This window comes from Vipera berus (genome assembly GCF_964194415.1).
Source record: "Vipera berus genome assembly, chromosome: 3".
Lineage (NCBI taxonomy): Eukaryota > Metazoa > Chordata > Lepidosauria > Squamata > Viperidae > Vipera > Vipera berus.
The window spans coordinates 174,363,568-174,382,116 of NC_138204.1; the positions used below are offsets into that span (position 1 = coordinate 174,363,568).

Genomic DNA, 18,549 nt, shown 5'->3' on the forward strand with positions numbered 1-18,549 from the left:
CTGAACCCAAAATGGGCTCTGGATGTCATTTTCAGAGTGAAAGACAGGCCCTCTAAAATGCTTGCCAAGATTAGTAGCCAAAAATTTGTCATCACTCAGATCATCAGATTGAATAATCATGGCATGAGGAACTAGAGGGTAAGCAGTTCAAAATCCTCAGTTGCTCTCTAGAACATTTAGTTGCTAGAACAGATAAATATTTGATACCTTATATCAGTTGAACCTTCCTTCCTCCCTTCCTCCCTCCCTCCTCTCACATTGACTCTCACCTCAAAATTTATCAGAATCCAGGTCTACTCATTCAGCAGTATAAGAGAACTAGCACTCAGCTATTCAAATGGGGCCAAAACAATATATGTATCATAAAATATAGCATATAGGTGAGAGGAGAAAAATTCAGCCATTTCTTTTCATCAGATAAGGGCCCAGTGCTCTTCAACATCTTCAGCAATGATTTGGATGAGGGGATAGATGGGAAACTCATCAAATTTGCAGAGGACACCAAGCTGGCAAGAATAGCCAATGCTCCAGAAGATAGGCTTAAGATACAGAAGGATCTTGACAGATTTGAACATTGGGCGCTATCTAACAAAATGAAATTCAGTGGTGAAAAAAGTAAGGCTCTACATTTATGCAAGAAAAACCAAATGCACAGATATAGTATAGCTGGTACCTTGCTTAATAGTAGAAACTGTGAGAGGGATCTCGGAGTCCTAGTGGCCAATCACTTAAATATGAGTCAGCAGTGTCCTGCAGCTGCCAAAAAAGCCAACACAGTGCTAGGCTGCATTAACAGAGACATAGAATCAAGATCACGTGAAGTGTTAATACCACTCTACAATGCTTTGGTAAGGCCACACTTGGAATACTGCATCCAGTTTTGGTCACCACAGTGTAAAAAAGATGTTGAGACTCTAGAACAGACATGTCAAACTCACGATGTCACGTGATGTTGCACGTGATGTTGGATGGTTTTGCCAGTGCCGGCTTCTGCATGACGCATCTGGCCTGTGGGTCGGCAGTTTGACACCTCTGCTCTAGAAAGAGTACAGAGAAGAGCAACAAAGATGATTAGGAGACTGGAGGCTAAAACATATAAGAAAGGTTTGCTGGAACTGGGTATGTCTAGTTAAATGAAAAGATGGACAAGGGGTAACATGATATCAGTGTTCATATCTCGGGGGCTGCCACATAGAAAAGGGAATCAAGCTATTCTCCAAAGCACCTGAAAGCAGGACAAGAAGCAACAAATGAAAACTAACCAAAGAGAGAAATTTCCTGACAGAACAATTAATCAGTGGAACAACCTGCCTCCAGAGGCTGTGAATGCTCCAACACTGGAAGTTTTTAAGAGACTGGACAGCCATTTGTCTGAAATGTTAAGGGTTTCCTTCCTGAGCAGGAGGTTGGACTAGATGACCTCCAAGGTCCCTTCCAACTTTATTATTATAGATAGAGCAATGTCTTGTACTTGAGCATAAATATCACTTTTTGCTAGAAATGCAGCAGTTCCTCATAAAACACCCTCTATTAGTTAAGTTCTCTAGTTCCCAATTATGGAGGGTCATCTGCCTTTCTCAGTCATTTCTGTTATGAATGCACATAGTTCTTTGATTGCAAGAGCTTTGGCTCATAATTATTTTTTTAAAAAATACCAAGATGACAGTAGCTGGCCATCTTTTTTGGCTGCTTTTGATATCACAACAATTTCTCATTAGAGCATATGTCAGCTTCTCAGAGATTATAATTTAGAAGTCCAGAATGTTATTGTTGCAGTTATTTGGCAATAGCATGTCCTTCCTCAGAGAAGCAAAGACAGATGCATTTCCTTTCCTGCATTGGAAAGGAAAAATAAATGCTATCACCATATGGATGATGTAAAACTAATAGTAAACATAGTATAATGAGGGAGAAGAGACACAATTAAGAGATCTATTTTGGATTCTCCTATTATAGGAGATTGGTGAAATATGTATGAAAGTTTCTAAGCCAAATAGGATAAAATACAGCAAACCATTTTGAATGGGTCAGATTCATGCCATTTTGCTAGTGGAAATAATAATTTTAGCTAGTATTTCTTAAGTTGCGACATGCAAATTAGCTTTGTGTATGTTTCTTTGCTTCAATCTTTTATTTGTTTGATATGGCTGGCACCATAGTACTAATATAGGGTCTTTGTTGTGTTGATTGTGAAGTACTGGTTGGATGTTGTGCTGATTAATTTGTCTCTTAGGTGTTGTTTTAATTGCTATGAGCCGCTAAGTGTCATTGACATGAGATAAGCAGCTATCCAATAATATGAATAAATTGTAAATATAGCTAAATTGAATTATTGACTGTACCTTTTCTGCATTTACCTGTTTAGTACAATGTTTTCACCAGTCTTATCATCTAGATTTTGAGGGTAAGACCTAGGAAATGGGAATATATACAGGTGAAACTCGAAAAATTAGAATATCGTGTAAAAGTTCATTTATTTTAGTAATGCAACTTAAAAGGGTAAACTAATATATGAGATAGACTCATTACATGCAAAGCAAGATAGTTCAAGCCGTGATTTGTCATAATTGTGATGATTATGGCATACAGCTCATGAGGCTTCACCTGTATAGGAGAGAATTTTAGAATAGTTAAATGCAGCCTGAACCTGACATATATTCAAAATCATGCAACTGATGAGAGTGGACTTTAATTTAGAATGATCTGCATTTGTATGTACATACACATACATGTATACACATGCCCAAGCAAACTTGCTGAAAGCTCTAAGTCACAGGTCTGCAACCCGCGGCTCCGGAGCCGCATGCGGCTCTTTCATCCGTCTCCTGCAGCTCCCAGTCCTCTGCCATGTGCAGTCAAAAAAAAAGGTGGGACTTAAAAAGTTCAACCAATCAATTCAAATATGCAGGGTAGGTGCATATCTCACCTTGGCTCCACTCTTCAGTCAAACCCTGTTCTGCGCATGCACGCATCTACGCGCATACGCACACATTTTTTGTGGCTCCCAGTTTTCCCTTTTGTGAGGGAACCGGTTCCAAGTGGCTCTTTCACTGTTTCAGGTTGCTGACCCCTGCTCTAAGTCAATCAAGGTCTGACCTTAAATGTAAGTTGTCTCTGAGAAAGTAGAAACTAGACTTGCAACTGCCAGTAAAACTAAGTTTGAGATATAATTAATTTATGAATTTCTAGATGCTAAAAAAATCTTGTTCCCAGTTTTGTAGAATCTATTTTACATAACTAATTAAATGTACCATTCAGTTCTATTCCACCAGAGGAGGGATAGAGGACTGGATTGGACACAATTCTAGAAATGGAAGGAATTTACTTCAAATCTAGTCATGCAAAGTACCCTGTTTATCTTTTACTAGTTATTTGAAAGACTGCAGATTCTTGTTTCTCGGAGTGTGTACAAACCGCAAAATTAGTGTTATTTTCAACTCAAAACAAAAACAGGAAATTAGCCTGAACTGAAACCCCAAACAGGAATCTTATGGGATATATAAGGGAAGGCCGAGTATGTAGGCTAACTTACCAATCTCCCCAGAGCCATTCTTTCTCTACCCACCCCCTTAAAAAAATGCCTTCAAGTCAGTTTTTTTTTACTCTTGACAATAAATGTTTGCAGTTTCCTTGGCAGCATTTTTAGAAGGGATTTGCCATTATCTCTTTCCTGGGGCTGAGACAGACTAGTTGGTTTCAAGACTAGAACTCCCAGTTTCTAGTCTGATGTCTTAACAATTGCCCCAGAATGTTAATCTCCACATAGATGCTGCAAATGACCCTATCTTTTCCTTGAATCACTTCCGCCTGGAATACATGTTTCATATCTATGCCTAGTTCAAACACGTTTTGCTGACAAAGTCTGTTGTTTGGTCATAATATTTTGCTTATTTCTTTTTAATATAAGTTTAGACATATTTTTAAATGTTTTTTCTCTAGTGCTAGAAACAATTTAAGGGCTCAAATAAACATACTATGTTTCCAGGCTGGAGCTCCATTCTCAGCTGCAGAATAAAGCAGCTCCTTTGGCCACAGAAGAAATGGGCTGGCTGGGTGGGACTGTCAGTGCCGGAGGTGAGTGGAAATGACACCCCCGAAAATAAGACCTGGCGCCTCTTTTGGAGGCAAAAAAAATATAAAATAAAAAATAAGACCAGGTCTTATTTTCGGGGAAACATGGTATATGTATCCATGAAATGAGCAGTATGTCAGATATTTATATTCATTTTTCAAGTTGGTCCTTAATACTTCACTTACTTACCTTCTTTAAATTAATGAAGGAGAGAAGCAACCTAGAAATTTCCTGAAGTTAGAATAATTAATCAGTGGAACAACTTGTCTCCAGAAGTTGTGAATGCTCCATCACTGGAAGTTTGTAAAAAGAGATTGGACAACTATTTGTCTGAAATGGTATAGGGTTTCCTGTCTGAGTAGGGGTTGGACTAGAAGACCTCCAAGATCCCTTCTAACTCTGTTGTTCTGTTTAGACTGAACTCAGTTGTGGAGCTAATTGGAATTCTACCACTAATGAAATCAGTAATGAAAATAAAGATTTATATACATACAGTATGTATTTCATTTATGCCTTGCTTTTCATCCAAGAGCTCAAAGGTGACATAAATGTTCTCAGTTTCCTCATTTCTAACGTAGAGAGGTGGTGTGGTGTGGTAGAGTGGTGGTGGTGGTTGTGTGTGTGTGTGTGTGTGTGTGTGAGAGAGAGAGAGAGAGAGAGAGAGAGAGAGAGATGTTCAATGAACTATATAGATGAGTGCAGATTGACTTTGTCTATATACATCCGGAAGGAATAAGACTTACAAAAGAAAAGCAATTCAGGAAAGGCAGGAATTGCTGTTTCTGTTTTGATCTCTTCTACTACCAGTATGTCAGGCTTGGCTTCAAACACATTATGCCTGGTGAGCTTTTAGCAGAAAAGTTGCTCTGATCACTTAGAATTTTTTGCAATACAAGTAAGATACAACAATCAGATTAGAAATGAGTAACATTAGGTGGATTTTTAAGGTTTAGATAGAACTTTCTTCTATTCTGTAGTGATATATTTCTAGCTTTTACAACAAACTTCTCCCTCTGCATTTGACATGTAACTTTTTTTTCTAGGCAAGGATTTGAAAAGAATTGCCTTCCAGTGAAGAACTGTGCCTTTTGAGTTCCATGTAGAACCTAACTGATAGGGCAGCTGCAGTTTCAAGGAACAGGCTTTCTTTGATGTGCTTTAAGCCCCTTCTTGGCTGTACTTTCCAGTTACTTAGAAATCCTGGGTACACCATATTCAAACATCACAGATGATCTTTCCTGATGCTTTAATATTTCAAAGTGTCAGATGTGTGTTTTGTTTTTTCTTTGCTGTACAGCTTTTTAAAATAAATATCTTCATTATGTTTCATACGCAAATGTTAAAATACAATCTAACGTAAAGAGGGAAGGGGAGGGGAATAACGGGATATAGCTTTTAAATAAAAGCAAGCACATAAATTTTGCTGTCCACAGAAGCTATAGTCTGTTCTTCATATGATCAAGCAATTCACTAAAGTTGGCGTTTATATTGTTAAAAATGATTTTGCTGTCATTCTTCAATAGTTCATGAGATATACACGATGGATAAAATTGTAGTGGCAGATTTTCCTTGCTTTGGGATTTTATTGCAAGATTTATGCAGTATTTTATTAGAAAATGTTCTTTCTACTAAGATAACTAAGGATAACTTAAGTTCTTAGATGCTAACTTTTTTCATAAGTGAGATTATGAGGCCTGCCAATTTACTCAGTCTTTTGAGAAGTGTTGTTTTGATAGAAATACAGGAAATTGCCTCATAACTGCAAAAACTACTAGCCTATGAGAGTCTCTAGGACATGTTTTTCATGCCAGTTTGTAACAAGCCAAATAATTGGAAACGTTTGGATAGCATTGTCTTAAATATAATTCCATTTTCTTATGACATATTATTTAATGTTTTATTAAAACATACATAAGCATAAACTGTTCTATAACAGATATAAATTTCAGTTTCATTGAAGACCTGTGCAGTTAAAAAAGTCCATACAAGCTCTTTTCTGATTTCTTATTTGTAGCTATAAGAAGTTTTAGAAAAAATTCTTTTCATGTGTTTTCATAAATTTTTTGTTGTATTTTATTGCTTTTAGCTGGCAAACCTGGTGTATTAATTGTGAAGATCTTAGAAATGCATGAAGAATGCACTCTTTGCATAGCTATCTGTCATCAACTGGGACAAATTTGTACTGATGGCTCTATCATAAAAGAAATTGTTGAAATTCAGCCAAGACTTAAAGTTCTTTTTGCAAAAGAAACAACAGCTCATTTGAAGGCAATACCACAGGATGTCATATATATTCATCCTCCTTGGTAAGTATGTAAAACATTCTCAACCAGTCATACCCTCAACCAATCATCCCATAGTCAATTTGGTTTAGTGGTTAAGGCACCAGACTAGAAAGCAGGAGATTGGGAGTTCAAGGTCCATCTTGGTCATGAAAACCAGCTGGGTGACCTTGGGCCAGTCACTCACAGGGTGGTTGTTGTGAGGAAAATAGGTGTAGGAGGAATTTGTGTTGGATATGTTCGCCATGTTGAGTTATTGTAGATAGATAGATAGATAGATAGATAGATAGATAGATAGATAGATAGATAGATAGATAGAGGATATAAAATAAAAATGTCTAAGTGCTCCTTTAGCAGAGTAGCCAGTAGCTCTCTTTTAGAGTAGACCCAAATTTAACTTAGATTTTATTTTTCTTTATTCCAGTAATAATGTAGTTATCTTGGTGGTCTATTTCTTATGTTCCTGCATTTTGCTAAATGCTAAGATACAGTAATGATTCAAACATTAACATATTTAATTTGCATTTGAGAAAACATAATTTAAAGAGATTCTAGCAGGAAAATAGCTTCACTATTGTAGTGTTGTGGTGATAATCATGCAGGATTAATGCTATATGCTAAAGACATTTATTCTTCATCTCATTTCACTCTGGCATGAGATGAACAGTACTTTGTTTTCCCCAATAAAAGGGGGGGGGAGATTCTGTTACCATTGTTTTTATAGAGCCCTTTGATATCATCTTTGCATTTTGAAAAGTTATAGATATTTAAGCAGACAGTATGGATAAAAAATAAACATCCAAATCCCCACCATCAAAAAGAAAGTAAGTCCTTTTTACATTCCTGCTTTGAAGATTTTGTAGAAACAGAAAAAGTAAAAAGTTCTGATAAGGGAAAGACACTGAACCACCCTACAATAAAATTTAACAAAATTCAAAGTCAGTTCCAGCAGAAGCACTGCTGGAAAACAGATATTATTGGACAATCTGTAGATGATTTACCTTTTCAAAGAACTGGAGATAATGAACTATTTTATATGGGGGGAAAATGGAACAGCTTGCTTAGCTTCTGCCTAATGTCATCATTCAAAATAGGATTTTACATCCAAAAGTCTTATTTTAAAGCAGTTGCTTTTCATCTACTTGAATTGGGAGCAATTAACAAATTAGCCTTTTATCAAATTCTTTCATATTTATTGTAGTACATGCTTGACAATCAAATCTGTAGAAATTTGGGGATTTAGAATTTTTTTGTATGGATGCTACTCAGAAACAAAGCCAATTCCTAACTTTCTTTTTACCTTTTAACAATAATATTGGTTTAAATGTTCATGTGACTTGGTTAACCTTTATGTATAGTATATGGTTTGTGCTTCACACCCCTTTCAATATGGATTCAAATGTCCATGGTGCTATAGCATCTTTCAACTTTCCTCATCCTCCTACATCTACTTCTACTACTTCTACTTCTTGTTACAGAAAGCTATAGTTCTGATATAGATAGAAATAAAATGGTCCCAATAGAACAGGCATGTTAAACTGCTGGCCCATGGGCCAGATGCATCATACTGAAACCGCGCCCACCCCATTCCTGGCAATGGGGAAAAAGTCACGATACATCACGCGACATCACGTGATGTCGCAAGTTTGACATGCCTGCAATAGAAAGAATATTTGTAGCTCAGGTTTGAACTGTGGAGTCCTAGGTACTCTCTGAGCTTAGTTACAAACATTTCATTACCTGAGTAGGTGCTAGTAAAGGTGGGATTTTGCACCCTGTGCAAATAGCTTGTCCTGCTCATGGTGTTCTTTTGTCTCTTTTGAAGGGTGTACGTATGAAGCAATAAAGGAGAATATTTGTAGCTCAGGATTGAAATGGGGGATCCTTGATGGTCTCTGAATTTGGTTGCTTTCTTGCAGACTTTTCATTAACCAAACTAAGTAATATCATCAGTGGTGTATATATGTGATTTTTCTCTGCATGTCTGATGATGGCTGATTAGTCTAAATGCCAAGCCTCCAGGAATTACTAGCATTTTGGGATTTAGCTTGATCTAGGATGCTCACAGTTTCCAAGTTGAAACTGTGTTGGGTCTATCTATGAGAATAAGGAGTTTTCATCATGTCTTGTGATTGCTAGCTAATGTTCATGGATGTGCTCTGCTAGTCTTCTGTCTGTCTATTCTACATAGTAATTGTTCGTTTTTACACTGTATGTTTTAGATGACTCCTGTTTTTTCTTTTTTGAGCTACCAGGTTTTTTGGTTTGCTTAAGACGTTTTGAAAGACTTTAGTTGGTTCTGTGCTACAGTGATTTTCTGTGTTATAATAGTCTCTTGGTTGTTTCTGATATGGTTTTGAGGTATGATTCTGTTATCTTTTTCATAGCTTGTGTTGGTTGTACTGTAATGGTTGAATGGCCAGGCCCTTTTTCATAAAGTTGCATCCATGTCCATTTCATTGGAAGATGTGTCTGTTTCTTCTTTTCTGGATTGCTGCTATGCATTTGTACTTGTATGAATAATGTTCTTACACACCTTTTCTTGTGGGAAGTTGGGTTGTTAATGGTAATGGTGCACTTGGTGAGTAGGAGTTGTTTTTTGATACATTTCCTGAGAAGACACCCCTGATCTAGCCCTATTAATATATAAAATAATAAACACTTTGAAATAATTTGAACAAGGGTAAATAATTATTGGCTTTTAATTTTCCACAGCTATGAATAAATTACCTTATACCTGAAATAAAAGTCAAGTTTCCTGTTCATAATTAATGTAACAATAATGAAATGAAAGCAGTATTAGAGACAAATGGTTTTAGATAGATGCTAACTTCAGGGAAAATAACATGACATTTTTATTAAAGGCAATAACATTTGGAACAAACTAGAAGAATCCCTCAGAGACTAGTTTGGGGCATTTGTTTTAAATTATCATTAAATTTGGGGAGGAAAAAGGAATTAGCTGATTACATTTGCTACTAATAGCATGCTAGTGTGTTTTAATTCAGCTTAAATCTATGTTAAATGTAATGTTCTCTTAAATTGAAATAGCAGATATTAATGAAATTGTATACAGTATACAATATGTCATATATTTGTGACCTATAAATATGAAGTTAATTGGGAGCTAATTGCTGTTTGGGAGCTGCCCCAAGCTTGATATAGGTTGGATGACTATGTAAATTTTAATAAATAAAACAGATTTAAGATTCTTGGATTAGGTCAGAAGTTGTGAATAGGCCAAAACAGTTACTTTATCTCTGATCAACTATATTACAAGAATCTCCCAAGACTGTCTCCATTTCTTTGGGAACCAACATATCAGGTTTTCTAGTCTGGTCTATGATGCTTCCTTCTCCAGAGCTATTCCATACTGGTGCTCCTCTTGACTCCCATCTCCCATTCTGTCTGTGATTCCACAGCCCAGAATCTCAGTTGTTGAGCATATTGGTCATTAAGTGAGATGTCATGTGACTGCCTTGCTTAATGATCATAAACCCTGCTCACCTAATTGTGGTTGTTAAACAATTGCATAGATCATTAAGCAGAGTGTGGAGATGCTTCCAGTTGTGGGAGGTCCAGGGAAGTCCAGGGCACACCAGCATACTGAAATATGGTTCAGGCTAGGAGGCATTAGCAGGCTCCAAAGTCTTCTGGCATGCACAAGGCTGCTACTGCCCTGGATGACTTTGGCCTGCTTCCCACCTAGCTACGTCCGGGTGCCCTCAACTAACTCCAGGGTGTACCAGTGCACACCTGAACCTTCCATGGCCCTAGCCTGCTCTCCACCCAGCTATATTGTGGGAGCACTTGGCCAGCTCCAGGACCCAGCAGACCATAACTTACCTTTCTGTTTTTCTGCCATTTCTGACAGATGCACCCAGGCAAAGTGAGATCAAGACTGCCTTCTGCCATTCTGCAAATGGGTACTCTTCTTGTGATCCTTAAGGAGGTTCCTTTTTAAGAATTACATAATTGTGGGGTGCTTGGCAACCAGTTATAAATGCAAAGAGGTTGCCAAGCACCCAAAATGCAGTCATTTGACTACATGAGGAGTGGTGTGACATTTTAGGAAGGCTGAAAATGTTTTGCAGGCCATAAAGCATAGTTCATTGTAACTATGAACAGTTGTCAAATGACCAGGGACTATCTTCAAATACTCCTTACCCATTTGACACAAGACCTTTGGACATTTTTAAGTACTGTAACATTTTCTGTTGAAGAAAATAATTGATAAAATAAATTACGGTTGGCTTATGGCAGAGGTCTCCAACCTTTCCGGGCTCATGGCCCGGAGGAAAGGAAAGCAGCTTCCAAATTGGTGCACAGACGTAAACGGGGCCATACACACTGGCATGGTACTAGCAGCCCCGTTTGTGCATGTGGCATGTGCTGGCGCTGTGAGCATGTGCAAATGGCCGCACACACCCCGTGGCAGCTAGCAGCCCTGTTCACGCATGCACGAACAGGCCACACACACTCACCCAGTGCTAGCAGCCCCATTTGCGCCCATGCACATGCGCAAACAGGGCTGTGGGCGCTAGCGCAAGTGGGAATGCGCATCCTCGCGAGCATGCAATGGCCAACCATTTCCGTGGGCCGCTGGCAAAGAGCCTGCAGCCCAGTCCCGGGTCACGGCCCATAGGTTGGGGACCCCTGGCTTATGAGGCCTGACTTTTATACATCTCATGTAAGACACAGAAAAGATCACAGTGGAATTTGACTTGCATTTGGCCTTCTGTATTTGGGATAATATATACCCATAGGAAATCCAAAGTTTATTAACTAAAACCTCAATAAAATACAGTTTATACACCACTTTAATGAAGTTGATCTTTAATCAGTTTACTGTCCCAGTGTGTGTCTATAATAAAATATTTGCATGAAGTTATTGGAATAATTCTAACCTTTTTAGTAGCTAAGTTATGCAAGTAGGATGATATGATAGAATCACTAGGTCAGTCAATCTCCATTAAGAGTCAGTGGAAATGCTTGTGCACAAATACAAAAACACTGTCCCAATTGATCACTATATTTATTTTACTTGTCACCTTTGTAAAGTAATAAAAAAACAATTATTCCTACAAGCATGCAAAACAATTGCATGTTCATAGGAATAAAGAATTATCTGAAGAATGTATAAAACCTATAATATCTGGATAAAAGCGTTCTCTATAGGCCTAAAAATAAAACCAATTTATTTTGTTTTGAAACAAAATAAACATTGAAGGTAGCAGATTTTGTTAAACTGATTCTAACAATTTCTGTCTTTAACTTTTGAGTCGGCAAGGAATATTAGTAGTTGAACATATAATAATAATAAAAAGGCTTGCAATTTGTATGAAAATGCAATAAATTACAGCAACAAATTTAACATCAGAATTCTATTATACTCTAGTCTTAGAAGTACACATCTGCTTTTATTTTAGGTTTAAAAATGTCCACTTACCAAACAAATTAGATTAAACAAATCTGTAAATAAAATGGTTGCTTACTTCAATAAAATGGTTGAATTTCTTTCTTTGTTAACTTTCTTTGGTAGAGTTAACTTAATATTATTGTTTAGTTTCAAATATAGAAGTGTCTCAATTATTTTTAATGAATGCTGAAAAGTTTATATTGATAAACATTTATCTGCTTAGTAGCTACTTGCATGTAAAATTTAGCTTTAAATATTTATTCATATGAAATGTTAACTTTGTACTAAACAACACATGGAAGAAAAATCACAACCAGGTAATAGGTACTGTAGTTGTCTGTTTTCAGTAGACATCGAATGCACAACAAGGAAAAGAAATGTTTGGATGATAAATTAAGTGTTGTGATGAAGTTAAATATACATTGGGAATTCTGCATGGGACAGTGTAGTCCAGGCATGTCAAACTCATGACATCGTGCGACATATCGCGACTTTTTCCCCATTGGGGTGGGCGCGGTTTCGGCATGACGCATCTGGCCCGTGGGCCGGGGTTTGGCATGCCTGGTGTAGTCAATCTTTTAGAAATTGGCAGCTGTGCATATTTGTGGGTGTGGAGGAAGCAAGGACTACAGGGATTTGGCGATATCATCCATATGGGCTGGACCAAGACTCTTTTTTTTAAATCTGAAGTTGTATTAGGAATTGTAACTAGCATATATTGGGATTTATTCTTCAGCTTTTGAGCATTCCTCATCTCAAAAAAATACAGGAAAACGTTGCTTATTTCAGCAATTGTTCATTGCAAGAAGTTCTAAAAAAATAAGAAAAAGTACTCAGGAACCACCTGTCACTCTGCTGTAATAGAGTGTCCAACTCTGTCATAGAGTAAGATAGGCCAGATAAATTGAATCTTTCATAGTCTGCTGTCAAACTGATACTTTATTTCAAAAGTTGTATGAAGAAGAAATGATAAGTAGAAAGAGTGTAAAGGTAAAACATAGTCATTAAGAGATACTGTTTTTTAGCTTTGTTGAGATACAACTCCTACCATTTCCAACCAGAACAGTTGTCTATGAATCCTGGAGATGATGAGAGTTATATCTTTAATAGCACTCTGATGGGAAAATCTTGTCTATAAATTTGATACACGGTGCAGGGTTAAGTGTACTTCAAGCCTGTATTTTGCTCCCTGAGTGGGCAAAAATGCATCAACATAAATAGCACTGTCCCACATAACTAAGCTTCATTGTGAGTTTTCTCTTCTTGTTCCTCCAGATTTATTGAGGGACAATTTCAGGACAAAGTGATTAAGTGGACTCCTCTTTTCCTGCCTCAAATATTGGCAGGAAAAAAACCATTAATCACTTTTCTTAGGTTTACAAACATAAGGATATATAAGGAGTGCCCTGTTTCATTGGCTCTTGGGCCCATCTAATCCAACAAGCTGCACAAGGAAGCCAGCAGATGGCTTTCCCAGCAGATGGCTTTCAGAGGCAGCCACTCTGCCATCCAAAAATAGTTATTGATCCCTGTGTCTTACATAAATTGGTCTAGGCCTGCTGGTAGCCAAGCTGATAGTTAGCATCACATCTCTTAGTAGCAAATTCCAAACTTCATGTGTTGTGTTAAAAAAAATCATTTTGCCTGATGGATATTTTAGGGACTCTGGCTACTCCTATTTTCATCTTGTGCTCCTCCTGTGCTTCACCAGAACAATGCCCCTTCCCCCTAAAACTATTGTTCTCCCAGGAGAGGGAAAGGCTTGTATCAACATAAAACACATAAAAACTGATCAGTCAGTTGGGTTGAGGTTGGCATTAGATTGACAGCCAATTCTTACTTAACCCTGCTTCTTTCACATGTTCTACCAACTTATTTCTCTCTCTCTCTCTTTTGCCATCATTGTCATGGAGATATGATTGTTGTATAGTAAAATAACCCCAAACAAAATCCCCAGGTGGCAGTTTTACTATGCACTAAAATGAAATGTCTGGTCTTTCTCTTACCCCAACTCAAAATGCCTAGAGAGCCTAACTGTCATAGTTCTGATAGACAGAGATGAATACGGCATAACTTTGAGGCTTGAAAATCCCTCAAATAACATGTTTATTAGTTACAAAGTATCAGCACTGTCAAAAGTGAAACCAAGTCTGAATACACAAGTAACAATTACCCAATTACAAAGTTAAATGTCCCACCCACAAAACTATGCAAACAACTACGTTCCCCAATATACTCATTTGGTGGGCTTTTTATGTAACGCCCAGTGCCTAGTTGTGGGAGCAGCAGATGACCTTGCTTCCCATGGGACAGAAGATTATTTTGACTAACAAATCACCTGGGCAAACCCCCTCCCTCCGATCTAGAAGTTGGCATGATTTTATTTTTGCCAGGTTCATCACCAAGATGTCACTGGTTATTTGTACGGTGAAACTAGCGTTGAGAGAAGAGGGAAGACATCAGTTTAATGGAGAAAAGCAGAAGGTGATTTCAGGTTGCCATTGTAGCAGGCTAGAGATGAGATATAGGTGATATCTGTAAGAAATGTTCCTTGAAAATGATTAGCAAAGTGTCTTCATGCCACAGACGTTAGGTTGAAAGTTGGAAGTTAGGATGAAATTTCAGTTTAGTAGGTGAAAAAGAAGCAGGTGCCCTGATATTTGTTAGGTATTTGACAAGGATTAAAATCCTGGCAGCACTTGGCTGGCCTAAGAAATGAAAAAGGATGGGTCCATAGTGGCTAGTATGTGGATGGGAGAATATAAGGAAATAGAGGACTGTAGAGTAGAGTGGGAAGTCAATGAAATATTTTGGAAGACTTCCACGGCAAACTGCTGCAGTCATGAACTAAGAGTTGAGTTTGGATTGCACATATATAGTATATATAGGTAATGTTTAAAGTTGTGATTGGTTTTAAGCCTAGCATTTCTTTCAGTATCTAAACATTTAAGGTGATGGCAGCATATAAGAAACCAAGATATCACAAAAATACTATGTTTTATGTGGAATTTATTTCTATGCCCTTTTTGTTCGGTTTTGGACTTTCTAAGGTTTCTCTGTTAAGCTCTGAAATATTTGTTTCTTTTTGTTTCTGACATTAAAATTGTGATGAACCATGTTGATAAATAATGTTTTCTTAATTTAAATATATTTATTTCGAAGAATCTATGAGTTTGCAGTTTCATTCCAGAAGCTTACATTAGAGATTTAAAAGGAATCAAATTTCTTACCGAATTTGGACCAGGGAATGTTGGATATGACTGCATGACCACAAATCTCTGGAATGGGGTTTAGGAAGGTCATGGGATTTTGAGCCATATTTGAACAACTTTATTTCCTTTAAGATACTCATGGAAAGTTTTGTTGTGATAGTTAAGCCTAACTATGCATTCCTTTGCAATTCTTCCTTCCTGCGTGCTGGCTCCTTTGGCTAGTAAAAATTGTTTTTTTCCCCAATAACTGAAACTATTGTTAAAAACAGAATCGGAGGAATAATAAAACAATCAATGCTTTTAAAATAACCTAAAATGAAAGATGAAACCTACGTGTGTTCCTTTTGTAATCCCAACTCACCCATACATAGTAAGAAAAAAAGCATGGCATGGAATAAACAGATTTTTTTTAAAGTTAAATCTGTGATTAATTATTTTTTTCTGGGAAACAAAAAAATGAAAGGTTAATGGTGTTTATTTCTTCGGAATTCAAAATAACTGAAATGCACAATAACCCTTACATGTGCAGTTTATTATAAGAATGAGTATTTTATTATGTAAAACTCTACATATACAATAAATAGTTTAAAGGTTATTCTAAATTAGAGTAAGAAATAATGTAGCAGATAATAATGTGGTATAGGGGAACTCCTTTTGAAGTTACAATGGCACTAACCATTGTGATATGGTGCTGTCTCCCGGAAAGCATTATTGATGTGGTTATGGGTCTTGTGTACTCTGAGGAAGATGAAAGTCATGCCAGAGGTTCGACCATACTAGACAATCTCATTAGAGGAGCAAGATGAGGAGTGTCTCTCCTATAAGCAGTATAGTGAGATGTAATTTACAGAAACTCATACCAGATCAGTCATTGTCCAGGTCAACAACACCAGTCCACACTAGGTGTTGGAGTTCCTGGACATTTGGTGACAAATGGACTAGAGAACTCAGGACTGTTGGCTCAGCAACCAGACCAACCAGGTGCAGAAAAATTATTTACCTGTCACAAATACACAAAAATTGAAACAAAGAAATAATCTATTATTACAAATCAAGTCAAATGAAAAGAGAATATTTGAAAAGAATGCATCAGTTCTGGAAAGAACAACATCCAGAATCAGAAATTACAGAATGAAGACTAGCGGATTAACACTGATTTATAATACAAAATAAAGTATTCACAGAAGCAGACTTGGAAGAACTGCAAAGGACAGAGAAATCAAAGCATTGCCAGAAGTAGCTTAGACTGTAGAGGCAAACTGGGGGGGGGGGTCTTCAGTAAAGGAAGCTAGCATAGCTATTGAAAAATTTTCATTGCCAAACTGGGACTGCTCTCCTCTACCTTCTCAGAAGGAATAAAGCCTTACAATTAAAAAAAACCCAAGAATTGAAACAAAGAATAACTAAGTACCGGTATATGAAAGCAACAGAATAAGGTTGCCCACATTGAAGCTTGTTCCAATGAAACAGCTAGCACAAGCATTAAAAGATGTCAATACCATAAAATCAAATATAAGCATCAGCTCACTGCAAGAGACAACCAACTAATGTACAATACATCTGCAGAAGAAGAAAACCAAAGAATACCTGATAAAGAAGTACCACCTAAAAATAAGGAAGATTAAGGAAGCACCGGAAATAATAAAGCAACAAATTACATATCTAGCGAAGAAAATCAGCAGAATTGCACAACTGTGGGCAGAATCTCCAATTTCAATTGAATCAGAAATGTTTCTACCAATGGACACTAGATCAGGGCTTTTCAACCAGTGGTACGGGTACCGTCTGTGGTACATTGGCACCTGGCAGGTGGTATGCAACCATTCTAGAAAAGTGGTAGCAGGGGAGGGGAATGAGCTGAACTGGTGGCAGCACTGCACAAGCCTGAGCGAGAGATGGTTGGAGCTGCAGGGCTGTCAGGGCTCAGCGAAAGCACCAGGATCAGTGCTTTTTGGGGGCTGTCAGGCCTCAGTGGAAGCGCCAGGATCAGTTCCAGGCTCCAGCTGGAGCTCGGTGCTGATCCTGGCGCTTCTGAGCCCGATCAGTTGTAATGTTGCAGCATTTCCAGGGTCTTGTGATTTACATTCAGATGCTTGGCAATTGATACATATTTATGACAGCCACAGTGTCCCAGGGTCATGTGACCAAAACCTGCTGCAACCACCCAGCAGACAGGGGGAATAAAAACCACACCCACACCCACCCACCCCTGCTGCCAATCCTCAACAGAAATGCTCACAACAATGAAAACCTCGGACAGGAGGAAGAGCGCCGCCGGGCAGGCAGGCAGGTGTCTTGCTCGGCTGTGGCTTGGGGGGCACTTTTTTCAGTGCCATTGTAACTTCAAACAGTCACTAAGCGAACTGTTGTAAGTCTACCTGTACTTCATCACTTTTTTACTTTTTTTTTTGTCATCAAGTTTTTGACACCTTGCTAGGCGACTGGTGGTACTCGGATGTTGCCATATGCTAAAAGTGGTACAATGGGTGCAGTACTAGGCACAGCTACAGGGCAACCCAAAGAAATACATCAAAAATGTAGCTTGGATAAAGGATGTGGACAAGAGTAAAAAAAAATGTAATAAAAGAATTTAGCAGCAGAAATGATGGAGAAAGGGGCAAGAAGATCGTGAATAGTTCAAGACCAGGTGAAGATAAATTGCACGATGTTTTGTTGAAACATCTGATTGGTCTATACTCGCTCATTGTCAAGCAATTTAATAATATACTGCAAGGAGATGAAATTGAACATTGGTTACCATTTAACAAGGCCTATCTGAATGAAAGATCCAACAAAAAGGGCAGCACCAGGCAAGTACAGGCCAATTACCTGCTTACCAACAATTTTCAGATTGCTAAAAGGTGTGGTAGTTGATGCAGTTCAACACTGAAAACAAGTTCTTTCCACATGAGCAGAAAGGAAATTGTCCAAATAGCAGAGCAAAGATCTCAGATCCTAATTGATTTTGAAAAAACATAGAGGAAGACCAACTTGAATGCAGTTTGGATTCATTACAACTAGTCATTTGATTCTCTACTAAACGACTGGATAATCTAGTACCTAAGTAGAACAAGAGTCAATAGAAATATCAGAAGTTTTATGCAAAAATCAGTGGCAGAATGGAAGACACAATTGCCAGTCAGTGGTGATAGATTGGGACAAATTAATTTCAAGAGAGAAATCTTTCAAGGAGATTGACTGTCACTACTGCTGTTTGTTATTGCCCTGATTCCTGAAGGATGTGAAGATGACACACGGAAGCTAGTATAGCATGAAGGTTTACTGAGTACTGGAGAGACCACACTGGCCTACAAGAAAGACCACCCAATGTACCAGTACTTTGTAATGGTAATGGTCATGAAGAAGAGAAAAAAGAAATGGAAAGACAAAGTACTACATTTAAAAAAAAACAGGCAAAGTAGCTAATATCTGCAAGAAATATCATTAGCAAGTATTGATGGGACCACAAAATAAACAAATAGAAAATAAAGACAGTAAAATGCTCTGTGACTTTAGAATTTAAACACAAGTATGCCATATACACATCAGATTTAAACACTGTCA

The 18,549-nt window shown here is 37.7% G+C and overlaps 1 protein-coding gene across 1 annotated transcript in view; it reads left to right on the forward strand.

The window, feature by feature from the left end:
• Nucleotides 1-18,549, forward strand: part of SPIDR (scaffold protein involved in DNA repair) — a gene marked incomplete at its 5' end in the record, with an annotated part of 204,368 nt that overhangs the window by 82,857 nt on the left and 102,962 nt on the right. Inside the window, one exon of the mRNA XM_081325597.1 lies at nucleotides 6,159-6,378. Coding sequence (XP_081181723.1) covers nucleotides 6,159-6,378 — 220 coding nt within the window. The remainder of the gene's footprint in view (nucleotides 1-6,158; nucleotides 6,379-18,549) is intronic.